This window comes from Spermophilus citellus (genome assembly GCF_964194105.1).
Source record: "Spermophilus citellus genome assembly, chromosome: 3".
In the NCBI taxonomy this organism is placed as follows: domain Eukaryota; kingdom Metazoa; phylum Chordata; class Mammalia; order Rodentia; family Sciuridae; genus Spermophilus; species Spermophilus citellus.
In genome coordinates, this window is record NC_138184.1 from 215,569,633 (window position 1) to 215,582,968 (window position 13,336).

The window sequence follows — 13,336 nt, forward strand, 5'->3', positions numbered from 1 at the left end:
AAAGTTAATATAGTTTACTGAGAAGATATACAATTTTAAACATATATATACTAAATAAAATATTTTCAAAACATATAAAGTAAAAGAATTGATAGAATGCTGGAAGACACTGACAAGTCTACTAGTACATGGGAAGCTTCTGACACATTCCTTTAAAGTACCCAGAAGCCAATTTTAGGTATAATGTGGGTTTGTGTGTACACAGACATATATCTATGAGAAAGAGTTTGCATCCAAACATAGGAAAACTTACATTTGCCACACACACTAGAACATTTATGAAAATTTATCATGTACTATGCCATAGAGAAAGTCTCCACAGATGTCAAGAAATAGATCATCATTGGCATGCTGGTATGCATCGTGAAAAAACAAGGGAAGGTACAGTAGAGAATATTTTCCAAACTCATTCAATCAGAGCCCTGCCTTTCTCCACCAGCTTTTGTTTCTTCCTTCACAGAACAGGTGTCAACCTACCCAGCTTTCCCATCTAAATAATTTACAGTTGGCCTTACAAGTATTCATCCTTGCTTCTTGTGGGGTTTATTTCATAACCTGCTGACGTTTACCCTACAGGCCTTGGAAGCTTGCAAAGATGCAGGCTTGGTGAAATCCCTTGGCGTCTCCAATTTTAACCGCAGGCAGCTGGAACTCATCCTGAACAAACCAGGACTCAAATACAAGCCAGTCAGCAACCAGGTACAGCCTACCAGCTTCCCCTAGGGTGAAGGGGGGACCCCGATATAGTATTTAAGTAACAAGAAGCTTGGACTGTGCGTCACGAAGTCTTGTTGCTCCACAGGAATCTCATCAGAGGATCCTGGGCAAATCTTAATTTCTCTCAACTTCTGTCTTTAGGAAAAAAAGATTTGTAAATTCAAATCTAGGCAAAAGTAAGCAAAAAGGTTTTTGAAGCAGAAAAGGAATGAGGTGGAAATAAATCAGACTTGCCAGATATTGATACAACATGAGTATTTAAAACAGAGTTCAGTGGGGCAAGAGTCAGATATGGAGATGATGAATGTTTAGAAATAGGCCAAAGTATAATCAAAACTTAATGTAGGGGCTGGGGATGTGGCTCAAGCGGTAGTGCGCTCACCTGGCATGCGCGTGGCCGTGAGTTCTAGCCTCAGGACCACATACAAATAAAATAAAGATGCTGTGTCCGCTGAAAACTAAACAATAAATATTAAAAAAATCCTCCCCCCCCCTCTCTCTCTCTAAACAAACAAACAAACAACAAAAAAAAAACTTAACATAGCCAGGCACAGTGGTGCCTGCCTGTAATCCCCGCAGCTCGGGAGACTGAGGCAGGAGGATCATGAGTTCAAAACCAGCCTCAGAAAAAGTGAGGTGCTAAACAACTCAGTGAGACTCTGTCTCTAAATAAAATACAAAATAGGGCTGGGGAGGTGGATCAGTGGTGGAGTGCCCCTGAGTTCAATCCTCAGTACATCCTCCCTCCCCTCAGCCAAAATGAATAAGTAAATAAGTACTTAATGTAAAATAAAGTAGCACAAACTAACGGTAGAGGGATGAAGTCTTCAGTTGATGGTATGAGAAAAACATGTCTAGATATGTAGACATAAACAAGCACTTTACCTCCTACTGCACTCCAAAATTAATATCCTTTGGATCAGAGTTGTTTTAGTCAGCTTTTTTGCTGCTGTGACTATAGGACAACTGTAGAGAAGGAAGAGTTTATTGGGGGCTCACGGTTTCAGAGGTCTCAGTCCACACACAGCCAGCTCCTTTCCCTGGGGCTGGAGGTGAGGCAGAAGAGTGTGACGGAGGGAAGCAGCTCACATGGTGATCAGGAAACAGAGAGAGACTCCACTCTCCAGATACAAATAAATTCCCCATGACCATGTCCCCAGTGACTCACCTCCTCTAGCCACACCCCACCTGCCTTCAGACACCACCCAATTAATCCCATCAGGTGACTAGTTCACTGATTGGGTTAAGGATCTTGTAGCCCATCTTGCATTGTGTCACAAGTGAGTTTTGCAAACCATAACAGTTTTTTTCAAAGTGGAAAACATTTACAAATACAACAAAAGAATTTTAGTTTTCTGGAGCTATTGATACAAAGAGAAGCCATGGAAAAAATCATAAAGAAAACTGATACATTAAAGAGTATAAAAATGCTAAACTCTCAAAACACTAGAAACAGAGAGCAAGCAAAAGTAATTATGTTTTTAAATATATAGGGTTCATATCCTTATGAATTCAAAGGCTAGCGTAAATAATCTTCAAGGAGAAACATTAAGGCTCAACAGAAACAATAACAGAAATGAACAGAAATCCACAGAAGACCCATTAGAAAATGGATAAACATGACAAATGTTCAACTCACTGGTAATTAGAGAAACTTACGTTTAATGATTTTTGGACTGTGTCAAATTAGTAAAGCTATTGTGTTCTGTTTTATTATAACACTCCCGTAAAGAAAGTGATAAAGTACTGGCAAGTGCCAATTGGTTCAGCCTTAATAGAAAGTGATTTGACCACACGTATCTAGAGCCCTAAAAAAAAAAAAAAATGTTAGTTATGAAAAAAAAAAAAAACTGGCAACAACATAATATGAAAAACTAGGGGAATGATTAATCATACTATATGAAACCTTAACAAACTATATTCTGGAATGATTTTTGGAGAAAAGAGAAATGAACATAAGATTTAGGGAAAAGACCAGGATACAAAATGCAATATACAGGATGGAGGTGATTGTATTGTTAAAAGGGATTTCACTGAAGAACGGTTTCTTAAAACTATGTAGAAGTGCATTAAATTACAAGGCCTTAATTCTGCGCCCTGATCTTCTATGCCATCACTTAGGTCGAGTGCCACCCCTACTTCACTCAGCCAAAACTCTTGAAATTCTGTCAACAACATGACATTGTTGTTGTTGCCTACAGCCCTTTGGGGACCTCTAGGAATCCACTCTGGTGAGTAAGGCTGCATGTCTCTTCAGGAATTGTTACATGGGGTGGGGTGGGGTGGGGGTGAAGGTGATGGGAGCTTCTTCCCTAGGAGACTGGCTGAGTGATCTTGAGAAAGGAACAACCTTTTCAAGTGTTTTCCACACAAACAAATTAGAGCTGATACTACCTTCCTTGCTGAGATAAGTGTTGATCACATTCAATCTACGAAATTATCTCTCGGTGCTTAACAAGTAGGAAATGCTCAATGAATCTTAGTTTAATTATTATTTGACAAAGAGTTTCTAGGGCCATGTTCCTAAATTTTTGAATTTTTGGACTTCTGGATTCAGTGGCAGCATTTCTCTTGGATGTGTAGGAGTTTTTTTCTACTCGGATTCCAAGAACTGTGCCTCTGTTTCTTCTGCTCCTGTTTTCTTGCTTTTCCTTCTATGTCTACTACTAATCCTGCGAAGACTTATTGAGAAAATGTTAATTCATCCTCAAAACATCAACTCCATACACTTGCCTCTCTTGGCCTCCTTGTGTTAACTGCCATTCTTCCTTCAATGAGTTCTTCATGCTCAGAGGCATTGTTACAGGTGACCTCAAGTGTCCCCATAAGTGACCAGGTGAATGGGGAGGCAGGAGAGGGTGTGACTGATGAACTCTTAGTTCTCATCTTCCCAACCTAATAGGCATGTGTTACTTCTTTTTTAAGGGTGAATGTATCTTCTCCACCTTTGTTAAATGATGCACTTCTACACTCACTGGGGAAAAAGTATCGCAAGACAGCAGCTCAAGTTGCTTTGCGTTTCAACATCCAACGAGGGGTTGTGGTCATTCCTAAAAGTTTTAAGCCTGAAAGGATCAAAGAGAACTTTCAGGTAAGGAAATTATTTTTTTGAAGTGTGGAAAGATGGCTCTGTTTGTTGCTTTGCTTTCAGAGAATGTTCTTGAAAATTGTAATTACTAACACCCAATAACTCCCCCATAACCTCAATTTCAAATATCCCCTTCCCCTGGGTCATCAATTATTCCTCTCTATTATATAACTCCCACCAACAAAGAAACAAGCTGTAACCTCCAATCTTAAAAAAACAAAATCCTATGCTTGTATAAATATGTCAAAATAGACTACTGTCATGTATATCTAAAAAGAATGAATTTTTTTAAAAAAATTTAATGTAGACTCACTTTCTTTCTCTAGAAGTTTGACTTCTCTCTTTCCACTTACAGCAAACCCCCTGAGAGAGAAGTCTGTTCTAGTTGCCCCGAATTTGCTTCGCTTTGCATCTCTTAGACCCATTCAAACCAAGACTTTACCCAAACCATCGGAGGGGAACAGAGCTGATGAAGGTGCAGGGACCTTCTCATGGCTAGTCCTCATAATTAGCTCCCAGTCCTTGTCCTACCAGACCTTTCCACCAGATTTAATACAGTTGCCACCTCTCCTTCTTGGAACATTTCCTGTTATGGAAAACTATAAGAGATGCAGGTGCTGAGGAGACTATCAGGAGTTTGGTTTTCTAATGTGAAATCTCCATTCACTTAAGAAGGCAGGAAAAGAAGAAAGTACCATTGAAAAATCAGTCCACATTAAACAAGGGAAATCAGTGCCTAGAAGTAATGCAGAGAGGAAAAATTTGGAAGTTTATCTCAAAATTGAAACCAAAGTTTATGAAAGCAAGTATGCTTATTTTATTCTCAACAAAATTTAGCTTCCAATTGCATATGTGCACTGACTCCTAGAAGAAACAAAGTGAATCGAGTGTTGATGTTTCAAAATATGCTTTGAAATTATGTGAAAACACAGGATGATGTCCCATATTTCTCAAAGGCTTTTGCAGAAAGATCATAAAGAGAGGGCTTTATCTGAAAAGGATTCTTAATCCTTGGGATTTTTTTTCTCCCAGTCTTATTCTTTTGGTATATCTCCCAAAGTAGATTTGAAACTGTGCCAGATTCTTACTTTTAAAAATTGTGGCTATAATTAGAATAAATCTCTGAAGTCACTCCCATTGAGCTCATGAAATCCTGTGTTTTTACAAGACTTTATTCACCTTGTCGTTAGAATTCCTGGCTTTTCACAGGAATGGAAAGCTGACCTACCAGCGAGACACAAAGGAAGTTTGAATAGGATTCATTTTTTAAGTGATTAGCTTATTCATGATGTTTTATATTATGAAGTTTTTATTCCTTTTTCTATCTCATAAACTCCAATGCTTCAGTGATGAATAATCAAATAAAAACATTCCTTGAAAGAAAAACACTTGGAAATAATCCATGGTGGAATGATTTAAATAAATCATGTTAGGTGTGTACTATGAAAAGTGATTAAATTAATAACATCAGCCTATGCATTTTGATTAAAAAAGACCACTAGTATCACTAAGACACTGCATAAACACAGAAAAGTTTAGGATATAAAGATATTCTATGTTAACTACCATTTTCTTCCTAATGTGCTTAATATCTGTGAGGTATATACAGGAGAAGAAATAAGACAGGGTGTTGAGTGACGAGAGGAATTTTCCCTTTTTACTCCATATCTATTAATTTAGTTGTGTATAGACCAAAAAAGCATAAGTATTTCTGTAATTTTAAAATTTATAAATCATTAAGTATGTTAAAATAGAAGTTAAAGGGTAGAAAAATAAGCAATAAAGAAAATTATAAACAGATTAACTGTTAAAAATAAGTGAAAATAAAATATAAACATGCTAATGAAGGACAATTACAAAACCAGAGTGCAGAAAGAAATGTATAAAACTAAGAAAAAACAATAAGAATGAAAAAGTAAAAAAGACATTAACAATGATGAGAGAAAGTGTTTCACAGATAAAACAAAGCACGTCAAAAGTTTAAAAACGGGCAATTTTAGAGACAAGAAAAAATATTTCTTTTAAATGAAAAGTGTAAGAAGGCAGTAGTCCATAACCAAAAATTCAGCATCATATATGGAAATAAAAAGGGTTCTTCGCATTTGGAATTTCAGATTGCCTGAACATGTGTTGTTTCAGAGCACTTGCAGTTTCTGTAAGATGTCCTCAGCATGACTGTCTTAAAGACCAAGAGCAGAGAGTCCAGCTCCACATGATGGGTGGCCCCCAACACTGACCCAACTCGGACAACCCCAAGATGCCGGTCCACCTCTGAAGGGACCCCACTGCTGGCTCTGCTCCCTGATCTAATCTTGACCCATGACTACCTTCAAGAATATTCTTTTGAAAAAAAAAAGTTCTTTTGTTTTCATTATTTCAGATCTTTGACTTTTCTCTCACTGAAGAAGAAATGAAGAGCATTGAAGCCTTGAATACAAATATCCGCTTCGTGGAATTGCTCATGTAAGTTCTGGGGGATGGCTGGTCTGGCACTGCCCTTTAGTATGGGATTGGCAAGTGTCAAGGAACCAGGCTCCTAGGAACCCTGACGTTGGTTCACAGAGAGCACCGGGGTAAAGAATGGGCAGCATGTTCTGAATACTAAACACACCTGGGTGAAATACTCCCCTGGAGGAACTTCCTAGAACATCTTATGACATCCTGTGACAGGTGAAGGCATGGCAGACACAGCATCTCTAGGGAAATTAATTCATAATGTACATATGTCAAAACAATAGCAGCACAAACATGGAAGTAACATTTATTTCTTCCTAAAAATCAAAGCAACGTCCAAATTAGAGAAAATTTATTTAAAATTTTTTCTTTCTGGCAGAGAAGTATAATGATGTAGGAGAAAGAGCACAAGGTTGGGACCATGAACATAGTTTCATACAAATACTTTCTTGCTAATAAGACTTAGAAGTTATATTCCTTCAAGGTATTGCCAAGTTCAACCAATTAACTAAAGTGGCCCTTTATTTTCTAAACATTGCAGGTCTTTTAAAATAAAAATAATATAATTTATACACATACATATGCAAATGTGTATATTTGTATTCCCCCCACACACTTTTCTTCTTAATCACTCTCCATTAATCTTTCCAGTTCTTCAAGTCATTTTAATTGCCGTCATCTTTTGCAATCTTCTCTTACAGTAGACTTTTCAAAAACGCTCATTAGTTGATCCTCATAGTTTGGACACTTAATGATCTCACTGCTTTTAATGAGACAGAAAGTGCTCTGACTGGGTTAATATTGAGTTTATGAATTATTGTCACAGAATAATTTCCTAATGTGAGTTTTCAAGGAGGGGAATTGGTGGACATCCAAAGTTCCACCAGCCTCAACCAAAAAAGAAACAAACATAAAACTACCAATTATAGGATACTCAGTGACTCTAGAAGAGAAATTATTTCTACTGAATAAATATCATTAAGAAGAAATGGTAACATGTAATCAACCCACCAATCTACTGATTTTTTTTAACAGGCAGGTGGTGACATTATTTAACATTTGATACATTGAATATTAGTTCTAACAACATTGAGGGCAAAATAACTCATCCAACTGGAGAAATGAATAAGCTAAAACAAAGACTAGCCTCCATTAATCAAAAAAGGTATTATTTAAGAGTGCTGGGCCATGCATCTTTTCTGGTTTTCATTCAGTTGATCATTGACATTTGAGAGCCTTTTTAGAAAATACCTTCTAGTGTTCCTGGTACTTGCAGAGAACTGGATCTTGGCTGTTCAATGACAAGGACACACACATACTCCACATTTCTATAGACTCTTTCACTGTTGTTATTTAAGAGATAAGAGCATCACCATCAGCACAAAATAATACTTCACATGCAAAAGTGGTGTTTTAATAAGCTTTCTTGCTGCTGTGACTTAGACACAACCAGAACAATTGTAGAGGAGGAAAAGTTTATTCAAGGGCTCATAGTTTCAGAGGTCTCAGTCCATATACAGCCAGCTCCATCATGGAGGAAGAGTATGGCAGAGGGAAGCAGCTCACCTGGTGATCAAGAAGCAGAGAGACTTTACTATCCAGATGCAAATATATCCCCCAAAGCCACGTCCCAGTTCCCACCTCCTCCAGCCACACCCTACCACTTCAGATACCACTCAGTTAATCCCTGTCAGGGGATTAATTCACTGACAGGGTAAAGACTCTCACAACCCAATCAGTTATCCTCTGAATTTTCTTGCATTGTCTCACACATGAGCTTTTGGGGGACAGCACATCTAAACCCTAGCACATGGGCAGGTATTAATCATACTTCACATGCCAACTCAGCACTGTGCTTTGGTTCATAGCGGAAGGCCAATGTGGTGGCAGCCAGTCCTTCCACACCCTGTCCCTCTCCCCTGCCTCCTACTCTCACATCCAAGGTGCTGTCCAGAGCCCCCAGTAAAGGTGCTGGCCAGAGGGGAACTGGGGGAAGAGAAACAGGCCAGTGCAGGAGGTGGGGGAGGTCATGGGATTCTCACAGCTGAGTGAACCGTTTTCCTCTGGTAAAACTGTTTTGGCAGGTGGTGTGATCACCCTGAGTACCCCTTTCATGACGAGTACTGACTTCAGAGAGGACTCCCCGGATTTCCCTCTCTCTTGGGTGTCGGCGCCTTGGCTGGTGTTTCCTGGATATGGAAATAAAAGGGGTTTCACTGTCCTCTGATGACGTAATGATGGAAACGTTCCACACTTATCTTTTGTGACCTTTACTTAGCTATGAAGAAAAAATGTTTAAATCTGAAATAACTCAGTAATTATCTAGTAGCATATTTTTTAGATCAGTGTCTTCTAGGTTCCAGACAGAAAAACTTTAGACTTTAGAAAATATTTGAAAGGCAACATATAAAGACAAATAACACATGGATATGGGCATTATCAAAAGTTGTCTTGGGTTCTTAGACCTTTAACAGGACGGCAAAGAGGGTGGGGAGCTGGCATGGGTCAGGGTGAAGGCAGTGGCCTGATGGTTTGGCACTGATTGCAATACAGGTACAGCTTAGAGAAGACCACACAAGCATTATTTTTATTGTTATTTTGTTTGTTTTTGTGGTGCTGGGGATTGAACTCAGGGCCTCTGTGCTAGACAAGTGCTCTGTCCCTGAGATACGTTCCCAGTCCTTCCCTCATATATTATTAACAAACAAGTGATTTCTTGCATCTTGAGTAGATAAGGAAGAAATGTAGAATAGTCTTAAAATTGAGCTTATTAAACAGTTGTAAGCAAAGTCTTTCATGTTACTGTTCATTTTCTATGCAGTGTGTGCCTGTTTAGCTTTTAGCTAGTTTGAAGGATGGATAGTTACTGGTTCACTGATGCATCTTTACGGGACCCCAGCACCCCGGTAATCCAGCTGTATCTTACCATTACTCTTGCCCTAGTTCATCATGCACGTTCCATTGTGTGAAGTGGCTTGAAACAACCAACATACACCAATAAAGCCTGTACCAGAAAATAGTCAAAAGAAAGATATTTTAAAAGAAGGAATTTTTAAAGGAGGCTTTCAAAAACATTGGTAGATGAGACCTTATAAAATTATTATTCTTAAGACTGAAGAGTATTATTGGGATAATATGAATTTTGAAACAGTAGCAAGTTCAAAAGAACACTAATAATTGTACTGTGTGTAAATTTTTAACAAGTGAATAAGATTATTAGAACTCAGCTATAAAGATACACCTATTTTCAATTCAACTACAGAAATACATTTTATTCATTCATATTAGGTCACTTTCAGGGGTTTTTAGAGAGCTTTTCAAAACTTGTTGTTCCAAGATCAGTTTATTATAAATAAAGTTCAATGATCTGAAGAGACATATTTCTGAGAAATTATCCCTTAAAAAAATTGATCTATTCACATTGTTTCCAATGATTCCAATGTTAACATTTATAGTGCTTTCTCTAGAAAATGTTTTGTTCACAAGAAATAAAGTGTGATGATTTGTTCCACCAAATGAATCTCTGTTCTATTTCTCAGGAAGGAGAAGGGAACAAGTACATTACAAAGCTTTTGGTTGTGTTCCTACTGTGCATTTAGTACTGGGAAGAGAGGAGAGGTGGGGGTACTATGATGAAAGAAGAGAAAGATCAAGTCCTGATCCCTGTTGTCAGAACCCTTCAAAGTCCTTCAAGGGGGCTGGTGTGGGGGGTGGAAATAGAGACAACACCGGTTGTGTCATTTTTAAAAGATAAGCATTGGGAAAGAGTCCCAGCATTTTTCATGGAAAAAAATATTTCAAAAAAATTGGAGGTGGGAAAGTCTTCTCTTAGTCATAGCTGAGATGGAGGGAAATGAGTAGGAGATAGAAAAAGGAAAATTCAGTAAAGAAGACCACCCTGACCTGAACTTCTGCCTGTCGGCTCTCCCCCACTCTCACCCCTCTCAAGCTGTTTGTGACGTGATGAATTGTATCCCCACAAATTTAGATGTTGGAGTTCCAGCCTCCAGTACCTCAGACTGTGATCCTATTTGAAAATAGGGTCAGGTTACAGAAGCATGAGCCCTACACCACACGACAGATGTCCTCATCAAAGAGGGAAAACTTGGACCCAGACTACACACAGGGAAACGCTCTGTGAGCATGAAGGCAGAGGTTGTGGTGGCGTTTCTTCAAGTCAAGGAACAACAAACATTGCCAGAAGCCACCAGAAGTTGGCAAGAGGCACAGGACAGATTCTCCCTCAGTAGGAAACAACCTGCTGGTCCCTTGATCTTGAGTTCTAGCTTCAGAACTGTGAAACAATAGATTTCTGTTGTCTAAGACACTGGCTGGTGCTACTCTGTGATAGCTGCCTTACAAACTAATACATCAACCTTTAGTAAGCATTTCCATTCTCCCCCAGACATCCACAGTGAGCATGGCCTTAATCAGTCAATACTTTGCAGAGGCCAGATAGCAATAACCAGAATGATCTTCTCCTCAACTTCTGCCACCCCAAAGAGATGGGGCTTTGCTTTCTGTAAATATATTTCTGAGTATTTGTGCTTTGTTATTTACTAATTATTTGAGATTGTAAGTCTTAGGGTGGCTTGTATTATCCTGGGCAGGAAGAAGGACTCCTTAATGAGACACTGGCCATCATCCCCCTAATAAAGGTGTGCATGTTTTGTGGCTACAGTCATGAAGACTGAAAAAAGTTGAGCACACTTATATACCTAAGACTTTGTCCCTCTGTGAAACTGTCTTAAAACTTCAGGTTTCCACTGTTTAGACCAATTTCTGACATCACACACCAGTAACTAAATCTAGATATCTTGTGGGGCCCTGGTAATTGAATGTGAGCCTTCCTTGTATCTAAATTGTAACCTTAATATTTCTGCCTCTAGATACCAAATCCCCAAGTTCTAACTTTAACTTCTTCCACCCAATTCTCTGCCCACATTCATGAGGAACAGGCTAAGTGGGTCATGCCCAGCTAATAGGCTACTGAAGGAGAGGGTTCTTAGCAGACAAAATAAAAATGCCTACAAAAGGGACTTTCCGAGCAATGGAGTACCAAGTTTTAGCTTCCTGTTTCCCTCACTTCAGATTCCCACAAAGGAGATCTCCCTCAGCACCAAAAAGTCAGTGAGGTTGACTATCAATCAGAGTACATAAATGATTGCAATTGTCAAAGTATAATTTTCAAAAAATTAAAAATAGCATTATCATATAAATACAAAGTGAATGCATATCACAACTTAGTCACCTCACTAAAGAAAGAATTAGTGAGATGGTGTGAAGACTACCAAGAGAATGGAGGACAGTGAAACATTCACAGCAGCTGAAAGACAGTTTGCTGGAATTAGATGGTTTGTTTAGTTCCCAAACTGGGTAGTATTATAAAGGGAACTAAAACTATGTACCATTGAGTTTATTTTCCTACCCAATGTAATAATTTACACCCCTCTCATAATTCTTATGGCACTATTATTGCCAAGAATGATTTTCATCACTACCAACTACCCTTACCAAATTTTAAAATACCCTAGTTAATGATTAAATCATCAGATCCAGAATGTTCAAACCCTGCGCAATCCAAAGAAAGGCCTAGCCCTTGATCACTCTTGGAAGATGACCCCTAAGCCCTTGGAATATCATTCCTGAGAAGAATGTAATTTTGTTATTGGAACCTTGGGCCACATATGACATTTTATGCTACTGATATGACTTATGGTGGTGGTGGGGGGACCTTCAGCCACAATGGTATTAGTCTGACTTTTACAGGAACTGGAGACTGAATGACTAAGGTCAGCCATACAAATACTCCATGCCTACTAAAAACGCTGGACCTCAAAGCTCAGATGAGTTTCCCTGTTTGGCAGTACTACTCAGAAGTTGTCATTCATCATTTCTGGGAGAACTAAAAACTATCTTTACAACTCTATTGGAAGTTTGTGCCTGGTCTCCCTTCTGGACTCATCCCTAGGCTCCTTTTACCTTGGTTAATTTTAATCTGTGTCTTTCACAACAACAAATCATAACCATCAGTTAAGAGCTTTCCTGAATTCTCTGAGTCCTTCTAATCAATCATTGAAATTGAAGGTGGTAACAGCAGCCTGAGAGGTGAACTGTGGGTGGCAGCAGCGGCCATTGGGGGCTGAGGTTCATAATAAAGGTACTAAGAAAAAATGTAAGATAGGAAAATAATGAAATATTTTTACTGTGAACCCTCAGCGTAGTCAGTGCAGACGGAAGGCAGTGCAGAACGTAGAGGCTTTGCTTGTGGGTCACCAGACCGAGCTCTGAACACAGCACAAGGTAACCCCAGCACCCCCCACCTCAACAAACATCCTATGCAGAAAACAGACAGAATCCATCTTGGAAAACCTTACTCGCCATCTATTGGTGGGCGTGGCTACCAGCGCAGTTCTGCAGCTGATCGGAGAGATTTTGGAACTATACAAGAGCAATATAAATATATAGGGAAAAAACATTAACACAACAGTCATACAGAGCTGTAAAGAAACGTGAGCAGTATGAAAAGACAAGGAAAGAAAGGACCACAAATGATGCAGGACAATTCAACATTAGAAGAGGTAACATATCAGCAGAAGGAATGTCAGATAAAGACTGCAGGATATACATGGTTCAGATGATCTGGAGTCTCAAGGAAGACTTTAGATAGCAAATGCAGACAATGAAGGATCACTTTGACAACGAATTACATAAACAAATCCAAGAAGCAAAAGATCAACTCTACAGGGAGGTAGAGATTATACAAAAAAACCAAACAGAAGTCCTGGAAATAAAGGAAATAAAAAACCAAATTAAAAACTCAAATGAGAGTATCACCAGCAGAGTAGAACTCTTAGAAGATGGAACATCAGACAACGAAGACAAAGTATATCATCTCGAAAAGAATGTATACAGCACAGTGACACTGATAAGAAACCATGAGCAGAACATCCAAGAAATATGGGATAGCATAAAGAGACCACATTTAAGAGTTATTGGGATACAGGAAGGTATAGAGGTCCAAACCAAAGGAATGAGCAATCTGTTCAATGAAATAATAATAGAAAACTTCCCAGA

At 38.8% G+C, this 13,336-nt stretch overlaps 1 protein-coding gene across 2 annotated transcripts in view; it reads left to right on the plus strand.

The window, feature by feature from the left end:
- AKR1D1 (aldo-keto reductase family 1 member D1) overlaps positions 1-8,386 on the plus strand; it is a gene marked incomplete at both ends in the record, with an annotated part of 41,196 nt that extends 32,810 nt beyond the window's left edge. The window contains 5 exons of one of the 2 annotated variants that reach the window (XM_081284556.1): positions 577-699; positions 2,839-2,948; positions 3,643-3,808; positions 6,186-6,268; positions 8,344-8,386. In XM_081284556.1, coding sequence (XP_081140682.1) covers positions 577-699; positions 2,839-2,948; positions 3,643-3,808; positions 6,186-6,268; positions 8,344-8,386 — 525 coding nt within the window. The remainder of the gene's footprint in view (positions 1-576; positions 700-2,838; positions 2,949-3,642; positions 3,809-6,185; positions 6,269-8,343) is intronic. The other variant, XM_081284557.1, reaches the window with a different exon arrangement.
- Positions 8,387-13,336: the final 4,950 nt, after the last annotated feature.